Genomic DNA, 14,012 nt, shown 5'->3' with positions numbered 1-14,012 from the left:
AACAAGTTCTTGTCCCCAATTTTTGACCTTATTATATTTAATTCATTGTTATATTTAGTTCATTATATAAACAATTTTAACTTATAAACATCAGTCTTTATACATCAGTTCCCATTCTTAGAATCTTTTTCTAAGGTCGACCCCACTTCCCTTCCACGAATTCCCCATTTTTATACTCATAACAAAAAAAAAAAAACAAAAAAAAACCCCAGAATATAATTATACACCCTTTGGATTCCCAAACTCCATCCCCCCTTTCCCGGTTTTGATCCCCAATGTCCATCAGTCTATCAGCTATCAGCCTGGAGACCTCACGTCCGAGGCTCTTAATTCTCTCTCAGTTCCTCTCTGCTGGTTTTTTTGATAGTCCTTTATATCAAACACCAAATCTCGGAGAAGCTCTGTCTCGATAATGTCCATTTTTCTTCCAGCCACACCTCCATATTTAAAAGTGGAGCTCAAATCTTGTTTCTTAATCCTTTTAAGTCTAAATGTCCCAAAAGCTCCAACTTCCATCTTGATCAAATTTGTAATCCATAGGTCTTCAGATCTCCACATAAGGAGATCTCTCCATTCTTCATTCTCCAATTCAGACCAGGTTTTCGACATCAAGTTCTTATTTTCCTTTGTATCCTTCCTGACAGGCCTCTGGCTTTCCTTAATCTTCTGCGGCATTGTAGCTCCTCCTTCCTTTCCCTCCAGATCATCATGTATTTCTTGTTCCACTTTCTCAGATTTCTCAGATTTCTTTTCCTGTTCAGCTGCAAAAACTTTTGGTTCAGCTACAAGGACTTTTTGTTCAGCTACAAAGACTTGAGTCAAGTCCCTTCCAGATTCAGTAAGTTTATTTACTGTTTCATTCAGTGTGGTAACCCTTGTAGCCAAAACATCACTTTGTTCTTGTAACTTTCCCAGGAGAAAAAAAGTCCTATTCAACTCAATGAGTATTTTTCCACTTGCAGCCATTCTTGTAATGTCCCAGAACCCCCTCTAGAGGGATTCTGGTTACTTAGTATTCCTTCTGATTCCAACCCAAAAGCCAAATTAACTTGTTCTTCTTTATTTTCAACAATTTGTAACCAAACTGTAACAAATCTAACCAGCAAAGACAACAGATACAAAGTTCTCTTTCTTCCCCAGCTTTGACAGCTAGTTTGACAGCTGTCAAAATCTTCTATGTCTCTTCAACAGGCTCTCTCACGGATCACTCCCGGGTCCTGAGGGGGAGGTAACACTTCCACTGTCAAAGTTAAATTTTATCCTCCAGCAAAGTCACTTTTACTGCCAAAATGTGAAATTAATTACTTTTATCCACCAAAAAAGAAGATTTTCTCTCAACCTTAGTTATTTGGTCCTTGCTTTAAGTTGTTTACAAGGCGGGGAGACGGACTTCCTCTTTGCGCCTTCCCCGATCGTGCCAAATCCAGAAATTTTTTTCCCTCCCTTTTATAAGTCCAATTTCCGTATTACTCACGGGTTGTTACTTTTAGTCCAAATGTTCAAAGGAAGAAGTCAGCGCTCTCCATCCATGGCATGCGGCTTCACTCTGTAGGGGGAGCAGTCGACTCTCAGCACCGCGCCGCTCCCCGTCCCCCGTTCCGTAGCCTTTAAAAAGGCTCCTTCGTGGGTCGGGGGCGCAAATGGTGCCCGCTGAGTCACCAAGTCCACAGGCTTCCGCGCCTGTGGTTTCTAAGGGTCCCCGCGTCATCGCCGCGGTAGGACCCGTCCCCTACTGAGCCGATTCCCTCCGGAGCTCGGAGGGAATCCGCCATTAGACGATGGCGCTAACCCGGAAGTCCGCCACCTAGTCAGAGCTCTCAAGGATATCTCCCCAAACAACTGTCTGCCTGCTTTCTGAGCTCCTCTGTGGAACCAGGGCAGGGCAGATGAGGGTCCCATCGCAACTGCTTCTCCCTCCTGCTGCCCACACACTCTCCACCCAGTAGAAAGAGCACCATGAGAGGAAAGCTGGCCTGGAGGTTGTTTTGCAATCCCAAACAGCTGGAGTCAGGTGTAGGTCAGCAATAAAACCATAAAGCACCCAATGTCAGTGAACTCGTTATTCAAAGAAGCAAAACAACTCATGCCTAGTGGTCACAGCAACCCTCCCCAGTCTTGATCAAAAGAGGCAGTTACGAGGACTGAAGGACCCTTCTCACCGCTCTCTAAGGTTCTTCCTCGGCAGCCTAAGGCTCCGCCGTCTTGTCTCTCTTTGCTCTTCCCTCTTCATTCCTCTGCAGGTTCTAGGAGACTAGGGGGGAGCTGGTCGCAGCAGGAGGGGGATACTCTCTGGGTTCTTCAGCAGCCTGCCTCATCTCTGTCTCATGGCCCACTTCCTCTCCTGCCATAGCATCTTCCCTGCTCACTAAACCCTGTTGCCTCTTCTCCTTCCGACACCTCCTCCTCCTCCCAGTCTGCCCTCTCTTCTCCCTCTGACCACTTGTCATTGTCCCACCGCTAATCCCCTAGCTCTGAGCCTTCTTCCCCTGGGGGTTCCCCTGCTGGTGCCTCCCACCACTCCTCTGCAATTCAGCCTGTCCATGACACCAGCTCTGCCAAAATGGGACACCCAAGAAGGCATTGGGACAGCTCCAGAAATCCTTGCAGCAGTCCCACCTGGGTGTGTCCAGGGCCCCTTCTGATTGCAGCTGCTTTGCTGATACTGCTGGACATGGGAGCCCCCCCCCCAACACCCCGCCTACTAGTCTTGCAAAGCTGAGGGGTCAGCGGGCAAGGGGTGTGTATGTGTGGAAGCCTCTTCCAGGCCAGTTTCCACTCGCCAACTAAAGCGTTGCCCGTGAATTAAAGACCACAGGAAGGAGGCCTGCCGGGACTCAGCTGTTTCCCAAATGCTTGTTGTTAAAACTTCAGTAGTAAAAAATTTAGAGCTCTCTCAGAGAATCAGTTAGTGGTTTCTCAAGTGGAAAGGGAGCTCGTTAAGTGAAAGTGATTAAAATGCTGATGAGAAGGAAAAATGCAGAAGCAGGAAGAGAGAATTTCTCACCACGGGGACCCTGGAGGTATGAGGAGCTGGGGTGGCTCTGGGTTGCACTCGCTCAAACCCTAGAATCGTAGAATTGGAAGGGACCTCCAAAGGTCAAGTAGTCCAACCCCCTGCAATCACAGCTCAAAAAGCCCTGATGGATGGCCAGCCAACCTCTGTTTAAATATCTCCAGTGAAGCTGAGACCACAAAATCCACAGGCTAGATTTTGCATTTGTTGTGTGACAGAGAGGTGTGTGTCTATGTGCTTTGTACCTGCACCACAGGGGTCCATAAACCATCTTATTATTTGAACAGAATCAAATTTTCCCACTCCTCACAAGCACCCTCCTTTTCAGTGGCATCCTATATTCTTCATGACATTTCCTACACTGTAAGGACACATTCCAGTTAGACTGGGAGGCGGGTTCAGAATGTGACTGGAGAGTGGGTGGGTATCTGGGCTTAAAAGTCCTGAGGGGCTTCAAAAGAGGTCTAATTCAGCCCTGGCCAAAAGGTCCCCCACCCCAAAGGTACTGTCCTATGTAAAATACAAGGCAGGCATGGCAGGGACATGGATGTCACTAGACGGCCCTTTAGTCCCCTTCCAGCTCTACAGTTTTGTGGTTCTAATCTGTGGTGTTTGACTAGGGGGCTGACCTGTGCCTTGCCTTCTCTCCCTGTCCCTTGGTCTTCCTCTTCAGCTTTGCTGCTGCTCTATGACGTCACTAACAGAGCCTCCTTCGACAATATCCAGGTAAGTCTTGACAATGGTTGCTGATGTCCAGGGGTGCAAGAATTCTGGTGCCTTTTCCGGTTGTTCCATGATGCTGAAAGGTTTGGTCCTGGCAAAGTGGGCTGCTGAACAGGGCAGGGAGCAGCTTGTTAATCCTCCCAGCCACCATGACACTGAATTCGCCCCCCCCCCCCCCCCGCCACTTCCTTCTTCCTACCCTAAAGACCCAAACTGCAGCTGCTCACTGAAGGAAGACTTCTCCAGAAGACAGCACAACTCCTGCACCTCTCTGTTAAACACTGCCTGGAGCAGCATTTCCCAAACTTTATTGGGTCACCGTCCCCTTGGTCCCATGAACTCACCCCCTGTGCCCCCTACCCTATAAAAAGCATTATTCCGAACAGACCCACTAAGGAAGACAGTAACACGATAAAATTCAAAGCTGTAACAATTAATTACTCATTGATTCCAAATCCAATTAAAACTAATCAGTTCAACAAAATTGAGGAACTTGATCTCCCGTGATACATTGCAGGGAGTTGGATAAGATGATCCTTGAGGTTCCTTCCAGCTCTAGAGTTCTATGCCAGTTTTTCAAAGTCCAGTAATTATTTACACCTCCAGCACCGGGTTGGACAAAGGCTGCTGCAGTTTAAATTGGTCTCTGGTAGCCCTCGCTTTGTCTGCACCCTTGAAAGGCTACAAAGGAGATGGCCCTGATCTTCCAACAGTTCAAACCAATCGTCTCAGGCAACTTCTGATATTTTCAGTATTAGGAGAAAAATGGCCATGTGCGGAATTACTTAGCTCGCAGGACTAAGGAGCTTGGGAGAATACCAATTATAATAGCAGTAGTAAGTTTAAAAGGCCACAGTATTGAATTTGGATGAGGAAATTACATCTCTGGGAGGTTGGCTTTCCCCTCTGGGGCCTTTTCCCTCAGATACAGCAGGTTTAAATTGAAACGGTGTCCTTTGTCTTTTGCGGGGGATGGGGACAAGCTCTGGTGTGGTCAGGATCTCATCATTTAGTTGGTGGCGAAATATTTTGCTCCCGAGGTTTCATTCCGTCCTCCTATTTAATTGGGAACATTTTTGTGGGACAGTGGACTCATGCCTTCTTGTTTCAGCCCCCCTCCTCTTCCCCTCCCCAAACCTGTGTGGAGCTGCATCCGGCCCACAACTGAAACTAGCTTCTGGTGTGTCACCTTCTTCTTTTTTTCTTGGGAGGGACCTGGGCCCATTTCTGAAGCTGATCAGAGGTTTGAGCTCTCCATGGGCAGGTTGGAATCAGGTCTTGGGCCCCAGCAACACTGGTCCCACAACTGAGGAACACAAATCCAGAAAATGACATAACATGGGAATAGTGTTCCAGTATGGGGAATTGTCTGGGGAAAAGATTAGTGGTGCCAAATTTAATTTGGTGGTTAATCCACATCAAGGACATACCCAAAAATGTGATTCGGTGGGTTGTTGGGTACGGAACTATGTGACTTGGAATGAAGAGCTTTCTGAAATACTTGCCAATTGTTTAGTTCTATAATAAGGCAGGGGACACGGGTGGCGCTGTGGGTTAAAGCCTCAGCACCTAGGACTTGCCGATCGAAAGGTCGCCGGTTCGAATCCCCGCGGCGGGGTGCGCTCCCGTCGCTCGGTCCCAGCGCCTGCCAACCTAGCAGTTCGAAAGCACCCTCGGGTGCAAGTAGATAAATAGGGACCGCTTACTAGCGGGAAGGTAAACGGCGTTCCGTGTGCTGCGCTGGCTCGCCAGATGCAGCTTGTCACGCTGGCCACGTGACCCGGAAGTGTCTGCGGACAGCGCTGGCTCCCGGCCTATAGAGTGAGATGAGCGCACAACCCTAGAGTCTGGCAAGACTGGCCCGTACGGGCAGGGGTACCTTTACCTTTACCTTTTTATAATAAGGCAGGGAGGCCAACAGTAGGTGGCGCCAGAGCCAATTACAGGCAGAGCCAACAAATTCTAGTTCTGTCCCCATCCTCTTCCCTGCTGAGTTTTACAAGGGCAACATGGAGATGGAGGAGGAGGAAACTGATACAGTGTGTGTTCCCTCCCTCCTTGGACTAGATGTAGGGAAGAAAGCAGGCAGGTATGGGGTTGGTGGGGAAGTGCCCCATTTGCCTTAGCAGACCAGCCTTTGCTGGTTACAGGCCATCAGCTGTGTCTCCTTCAGCAATCCTTGCTCTTCATCTGTCTCTTGTGATGGGTTGATTAGATGCCCTTTTGGGTCCCTTCCAACTCTACAATTCGATGATTTGATGATTCCTACCTTTGGGCTCTACCACTTCCCTCTTCCCAGGGATTTTATTTGTTTTCATTTAATAATATTTATATGCTGCTTAAACAACAACCCCCTAAATGGTTTGAATGAAATAATGTAGAATGTCCCTAAGAAAATAGCAATAAAATGAACAGAATTTTAAAAGAAGTGGGCATAATAAAATCAAAAAGCCATGTTTAAAATGATATATATAATAAAACTGCATATCTGTGTTAGCATTGCCTAAACAAAATGTATTTAGCCACACAGGGAAGGCAGCTGCCCTAACATCAATAGGCAGGGAGTTCCAGAGAGTATGTGCTTGTGCCACTAAAGAATCATTCCCTCGCGAGTGCAGAATGACCATTGCGTGATGCTTGCAAACCTGTTCTGCAGATCAGAGTGGCTGAGTGTGCACTTAGGGACTAAGGTGGTCCTGGGATTGGTGCCCAGCACCATCCAGCCCGTCTTCCACTGGCATTTCCTTGTGTGGATTCTCTGGCACAGTGTGGAGTCTCTGTCACTCTAATGTTAGATGTTTGTCCAAGAGACTTGTCCATTTTAAAAACTGCTGGTGGCAATCGCTGCCTCCTTTGGGAGCAAGATCCATAGTTTAACTATGAACAAATGCAACACTAAATGAGAAAAGGGGAGCACCTGCCTCTGCACAGATGCAACGCTGACACCTGAACCAGCAAACATTAGATGGTATGTTTTGCTGCTTGTCCAAGCTGGGCTCAGCCTGTTGGCAAAGGACTCCGCCGTGATTTCTTTTTATGTGCTCCATCTATCTTTGCCCTCAGATAAACAACGTTCCACTGACTAAACACACCAGAGATACATTATTGATTGATTTGTTTTTAATGCATAAACTTGTCCCTGGACCACGTTGGTGGAGTTTTTGTGTCACAAAAGTTATACCTATAGTATGCAAGTAGTCATTTGTTCTGAGATGGAGATACCCCCCCCCCAAGAAAGCTTAGAAGAAGGGGGGCTTCCCCTCCCTGCTTTTAAATGAGAGCCAGTGTGGTGTAGTGGTTAAGAACAGTGGACTCGTAATCTGGGGAACCGGGTTCGCGTCTCCGCTCCTCCACATGCAGCTGCTGGGTGACCTTGGGCCAGTCACACTTCTTTGAAGTCTCTCAGCCCCACTCACCTCACAGAGTGTTTGTTGTGGATGAGGAAGGGAAAGGAGAATGTTAGCCGCTTTGAGACTCCTTCAGGTAGTGATAGAGCGGGATATCAAATCCAAACTCTTCTTAAATCAAGGAATCCTTTCAAAAAGTCATGCCAGATTTGGACTTGGAGTCCAGCCGAACAAGCAATTCCAGTTGTTGTGACTGGCAACTGTCTGTCTCAAGAGACCATTGAGTGTGCTTCCGGGGATGCAGTGATACTGGTCTGAAGTGGCCTCCCTGGGGCACAAGCCCAGGTAGTGTGTTTGGAGGTCCTGGGCTGCCCAGATGACAAGACCCCCCTTTTGGGCTTGCTGATGTGGTCCAAAGGAAAGCAGAGCAATACGTTTGGTGCCAGCTTTGGTGCAGGAGTTGCCGGAAGCAGGCGTACAAAGCGTCATCCCAACTGGCTTAGGGACTCCACTCCAGATTTGTGTAGGGCTTACTCCTTAAGCCTTTTCTTCTCCCAAATCTCTCTGAATGCCAGCCGGTGAGAATCCCTAGTAGGGAGAGCGCTGTGGTACTCAAGTCTTCCTTGTGGGCTTCCTAGGGGCATCCAATCGGGCAGTGGGATGCAGACTAGATGGGCCATTGGCCTGATCCAGAAGGCTCTTCTTAAAATCGGTTCTCAACCTGTGGGTCCCCAGATGTTGTTGGACTACAACTCCCATCATCCCTGAGCTCTGGCCTTGCTAGCTAGGGGTGATGGGAGTTGTAGTTCAACAACATCTGGGGACCCACAAGTTGAGAAAGGCTGCTTTACCAGGATTCTGGCAACGGATTGTGGTTAAGTGTCACATCTCCACTGGAATTATATCTGTACTTGGGATAACAGTACTTTTTCTAAATGCCTTCATGTTATTCTGATAAACCTGGAAAGCTAACAGGGGAGGTTTTGAGACTACTGCTTCTGGAGAAGGAAGGTGAGCTGCCTTTTATTAATCTGCTACAAGGATATCTCTGACACTACCGATATCATGAAGATTAAGTGCCTGGATATACAGCTTCAAAAGAGTTTCCGGGATAAATTGGTTGAAACATGGACTCCCCCCCCCCCTTTTATCTAGCAGCCTCAGAGCTGTTCTGACACTTCAGGCAGTGTTGAGAGTCAGGATGCTGCTAAGTCTGCCTTTTAGCCTACATTGTGCTGCTTCTACATGCCGTTAACGTGTTGGAGAAAACAAAAATGGAGAGCCCTGTTTCCATTGAATGTACATTGCACAGTATAGGGCATGGGTAGGCAAACTAAGGCCCAGGGGCCAGATCCAGCCCAATCGCCTCCTAAATCCGGCCCGCAGACGGTCCGGGAATCAGTGTTTTTACATGAATAGAATGTGTCCTTTTATTTAAAATGCATCTCTGGGTTATTTGTGGGGCATAGGAATTCGTTCATTCCCCCCCTAAAAAAATATAGTCCGCCCCCCCACAAGGTCTGAGGGACAGTGGACCGGCCCCTGCTGAAAAAGTTAGCTGGCCCCTGGTCTAGGGGCACTTCTGGGCTCAATTCTGCTTCTTGGAGTCCCAGGTAGCCTCAGGAGCTAAAAGTGCCTTTTGCCCGCTGTGCTTGATATGACAGTCTCAGCTATTCCTGGATCAGAGGAGCTTGAGCACTGTAGTTCAGGCGCTGGTTACTTCAGGGCTGGATTACTGCAATGTGGGGCTTCCCTTGTGCTTGATCCAGAAACTGCAGTTAGTGCAGAATGCTGCAGTACAATTGCTGACAGGAGCAAGACCCTACCTTGCCAGCATGAGACCACTGCTCAGAGATCTGCACTGGTTGCCCATATATTACGCAGCCAAATTCAAGGTGTAACCATGGGTATATAAAGCCCACAATAGCTTGGGGCCAGTTTACCTGCAGGATCTCCTTACCCCATATGTGCCCGCTCGGCTGCTTTAATCTGTGGAATGGCATTGTGACAGGTGCCAGTTAATATACTTGTAAAAAAAATAAGTATTTTTGTTTGGCAGCAAACACCCTTTGGAACTCCCTGCCTGTTGACACGAGGAAGGTATATTTACTCTACTCTTTAAAGCACCTCCTAAAAGCATTTTTGTTGAATCAAGCTAATCCAGACGTGTAGAAATTAATCTGTTTTTAGCTTAAATGTTTATTTTAATTATATTTTGATTATAAAACCACCTGATCTTAACTTTGCATTTTATTAAAAATTTCAATGTTTTTAACTTTTTTTTTTTTGTAAACCGCTTAGAGGTTCTGTTAACAATCAAGCAGTGTATACATTTTATATTAAGTTAGATGTTGCTTTTTTAAAGAATCCCCCTTTTTTTTTAACCCAAGATGGGAATGTAAACAAAGCAGTTTCCAGTGTTCTGTTTAACTCAGCCCTTTATTGAGAACCCCAGGGACTGGAATCTTGCTTTATTTTTAGGAGCAAGAACCACAGGTGATTAGTAGAGCCATTGTTTTGCATGTAGATGGTGCCAGGTTCAGTCCTCAGTGGCATCTCCAGGTAGGAGTGGGAATGATCCTTGCCTTCAACCTTAGAGTGCTGCTGCCACTCAGTGCAGGCAATACTGAGCTAGATGGACTCATGGTCCCCCTCAGTATAAGGCAGCTTCTAGTATTCTAACTCACAGCAGCAGGCACTGATCAGACCCTGACCACCTTCAGCAAGGTGGTAGCTTCATGGGTCTTCAGACCATCTCCTGGAACCACTTTTGCTGTGTTGAAAAGTGCATTTGCCCCTCCTTGCCCCGCATCATTTCAGGGGGTTGGACTAGATGACCCTTGGGACCCCTTCCAACTCGACAATTCCGTGATTCTATGATATTGCCCCATCCACAGGAAAAGCTCTGCTGGAAGTACCATGATACGTGGCTCCTCCATCTCCCACCTCCCCATCCCAAATACATCCAATTAACAAGAGCGCTTTGCCAGGCTGAGTAATAAATTTGGGGTGACTGGTGCTGGAGGCGAGCTTCCTGGACACCCCTTGATCTCTGAGCCCAGGCACCACTCCTCTGCTGTCAACCCCACCTTGAAGCCATTTAAATTGAGCGACATGGGTTCTTCTGCCCAAGGCAGATTCCATATTGGGGATCATTAGGAAAGGGATCGAAAACAAAAGTGCTGATATCACAGTGCTGTCCTACCAAACGATGGTGATGCCACATTTGGAATTCTGTGTTCAGTTCTCGTTGCTTCTAGTTGTGAGGACAGACTGCAATCTTGGGTTGTTGTTTTTTTTAATCTTAGAAGAACATTGCTGCCTCTGACCGTGAAGGCAGAGCATAGCCATGGGTAGCCTTCCCCTCCTCCATGAATTTGTCCAATTCTCTTTTAAAGCCATCTAGGTTGGTGGTCATCGCTGTCTCCTGCAGGAGAGAGTTTCATGGTTTAACTATGCACTGCATGAAGAAATCTCTTCTTCTGCCTGCCCTGAATCTTCATTCAGCTTCATCGGACGCCCCTGAGTTCTGCCTTTGATCTATTCCACTGTCCCGCCCTGGCCTCCTTACTTTCCTTCCTGATCTTCTGTTGCAGCGCATCTTGTGTCCCGCCAACAACAGAGATGTATGTGTGTTGCATTTAGAGGCGTTTTCCATGGCTGCACCCAGGCTTTGCAAGACCCTCTTTTGGGGGAGGGCCCATCTATCTACTTAATGACCTTGCACCACTAAGCAAAAACTATTTTTCTATGATGATTATTTAGACAGGCTTTCAGGCTGTTGCATTGATTGTGTCTTTCGGATTTGCTTGATGGCACTGTTTTGAGTCCAGACGTTCCTGCTTTCTTCTTTACGTGCTCACGTTATACTTCTTGGTGCCGTTTTTAGATGCTGCTTTTGCTGTGTTAGGGTTGTATATTTTGCAGCTTTCACCGAACTTCTGGGGCACAGTGCAGAAGGCAAGGTATAAATCTGGATTAAATAAGTAAACAGAGAAGACCCGTTCCCTCTGGAAAGTGGAATCCGAGCATATTTTGGCACGTGCCGTGTAGCAGACGGGCAGCAGAAGGTTGCTTCTGATGTATCAACTGTGTACCCCAGGGCCAAGCAATTAGGAAACTTTATTAAACCCTTTTTTTTCTCCCACGCAAAAATCCAGCAGGCAAAGCATGATGACTTTACACAGCGAGGAGCAGAGGCTGCCAGGCTTTGCCTCTTCATTTCCTCTGTGTAATAATGACTTTAATTAGGGGCATTAGTAGCATTTGCAATTTAATTCCAATGGAAAATCCTACAAGATGGGGAGCAATTATTGGCTCAACTGTTGCTTGTTCTCACTTTATTTCCCTCCCCCTTTCCTCAAAGATGGAACATATTTTAAGAGAAAGAGGAACATGTGTTGTTGGAACGTCTCCAGGGCACAGAAGGCAAAAGCGTCATCCAGGCCAGCGAGAGTGGAGTCTGAAGAGCAAAACGACCTTGCCAGGCCATCCCACAGTCTGCCAAGTGACAGGGAGAAAACCCTGGAGCTACATGCACCCAAACATTCCCATAGCTATGCTATGTTGACTACAGTCCTTTTACAGAGCCAGTGTTAAGTTGTGGGTGAACATATCAGACAACATAGCGATTCTTCAAACAGCTCTTGTTTATTCACAGGCCAGGACAGAACTGAACTGAAGGGTTCGGCCAGCCTGCTTATATAGAGCTCCAGTCCATCGTAACTGTAACAACTTTCTAAAACTATCCAATCACTGAACGTCACTTTCGATCCCTTATTTGCATAACTATCTACAGTATCCCCCTGCTGGCCCAGGATGAGAACTTCAGTACATAACAGTCAGTGTGTTGTAGTGGTTAGAGTGTTGGACTAGGATCTGGGAAAGTAAAAGGTAAAGGGACCCCTGACCATTTGGTCCAGTTGTGACCGACTCTGGGGTTGCGGCGCTCATCTCGCTTTCTTGGTACAGCTTCCGGGTCATGTGGCCAGCATGACTAAGCCGCTTCTGGCGAACCAGAGCAGCGCACGGAAACACCGTTTACCTTCCCGCCGGAGTGGTACCTATTTATCTACTTTCACTTTGACGTGCTTTCAAACTGCTAGGTTGGCAGGAGCTGAGAACAAGCAATGGGAGCTCACCCCGTCCCGGGGATTCGAACCACCGACCTTCTGATCAGCAAGTCCTAGGCTCTGTGGTTTAACCCACAGCGCCCTAGGATCTGGGAAACCAGGGTTCAAATCCCCACTCGGCCATGAATGAGGCTCCCTGGGTGACCTTGGGCCAGTCACCACCTCTCAGCCTAACCTACCTCCCAAGCTTGTTTTGGGGTGAAATGAGGAAGGGGGAAACAGAACTCCTTGGAGAAAAGGGGGCAGGGTTATAAATTCAGTAAATAAATAGCTAGTAGGAACTCTGAGTCACAAGGCGCTATCAAGCTCTCCCTGGTTTTCAGGAAGCTTCTCTCCATAGTTTGCCTGTCAAGAAACACTTGTATTTTGTAGAGCTGAGATAGAGGCAGCCTTTCCAGCCCGAGGGCCACATCCTCTTCAGGGCAGGCTTCTGAGGGCCAAATGCCCGTGGTGGGCATGGTCAGAGGAAAAAGTTGTCAGAGCAACACATGTAAATCTTACCTTTGCAGAGGAGACTAGTTTCTACACACTCAGTCTCTCGCAAATAGCTCTCTTTATGCAAGGAAACAAAACATATTCCAGCCAGGCAAAAACACTTGGGTGTGGAGCCTGGGGAGAGATTTTAGAGGTCTGGAATAATGATGATGATGATGGGCCCTGAGGTTCTCCACCCCTGTTGTAGAGACTTCTGAGGGCATATTGTAAGCCAAGATGGGCTGCCCCATGGCCCATGGGACACATCTCCACTAATCTCCTAATGGTCAGGGGTCCCCTTACCTTTACCTAATGATGAAATTTGATCTCCCTCCCTGTTGGAGGAAGGATGTTTCTGAATGCCAGTTGCTGGAAACTGCTGGAGCAGAGGGCTCTTGTCTCAGGTCCTGCACAGGGGCATCTGGTTGGCCATCGTGAGAACAGGATGTTGGACTAGAAGGGCCACTGGCCTGATCCCGCAGGCTCCTATTGGGTTTGCATGCTCATATGCTCTGGTCCTGCTTGTGGACTTTTCAGAGGCATCTGGTTGGCTGCTTCTGAAAGCAGGAAGTAGGACTCAGTGGGCGGCTGGCCTGGTCCAGCAGGCTTTTCTTATCCTTGTTCTGGAGGAGCAGTTCATCTGGCTGTTTAATAAACACAGCAGCAGGAGGGTCCATTGCATCCTGATGAGAGCAGGAGAACCACAAACCCTGCATGCAACTCTGCGAGGCCCTTTGCAGTTCCACTTGGAGCAGATGAGAAAACTGAAATAGCCCCATCGGGAGCAACACAATGACACACTCCCGAGGAGAGCACATTAACTCGTTTTAAGAGCTCTGCCACCTGAAGTCTGTAGGCCTCTTCCATTTAAGCTAGGAGATTAATTAACAATGACTGGGCTGCAGGCAGGGAAACTTCCATCTTCAAGTAATTGCTGCACTGCAGGAATGGTGCGCTTACAAAACGGTTGCAGCATCTTTCTCCAAGCCAGTGCCTTCTAGATGTTTGGGACTATATGTCTGTTATCAGCCCCAGCTTCCACCAGGTTCAGCATCATAGGGTTGTGCTGGGCACGCATGATGGAAAACATTCTTCCTCTCCGCTCCCTGCTCAGGCCTCAAAATCATCAAATGGAACCAGGTTAGTTTTACCATGGCCTGATGATGATCAGCTTATGGTAACATAGAAGCAGGGTTTTTCACTGGTGGCAGCAGCGTTGTGGAATTCCACCCACGCCGAAATATGAGAGGGCCCATCAGCATTGGCATTCCGCTGGCTCTTGAAGAAATACTGGTTTATGCAGCTGCTTCCCTGAGCTTGAAC

The 14,012-nt window shown here is 47.7% G+C and overlaps 1 protein-coding gene across 1 annotated transcript in view; it reads left to right on the top strand.

The window, feature by feature from the left end:
• The window catches only part of RAB26 (RAB26, member RAS oncogene family), a 111,471-nt gene that overhangs the window by 87,649 nt on the left and 9,810 nt on the right, over nt 1-14,012 (top strand). The window contains exon 5 of the mRNA XM_028706236.2: nt 3,687-3,739. Coding sequence (XP_028562069.1) covers nt 3,687-3,739 — 53 coding nt within the window. The remainder of the gene's footprint in view (nt 1-3,686; nt 3,740-14,012) is intronic.

The sequence above is a fragment of the Podarcis muralis genome, chromosome 14, assembly GCF_964188315.1.
Source record: "Podarcis muralis chromosome 14, rPodMur119.hap1.1, whole genome shotgun sequence".
Classification (NCBI taxonomy): domain Eukaryota; kingdom Metazoa; phylum Chordata; class Lepidosauria; order Squamata; family Lacertidae; genus Podarcis; species Podarcis muralis.
The sequence above is the reverse complement of the archived record's forward strand: the minus strand, read 5'-3'. Positions and strand labels throughout refer to the sequence as shown.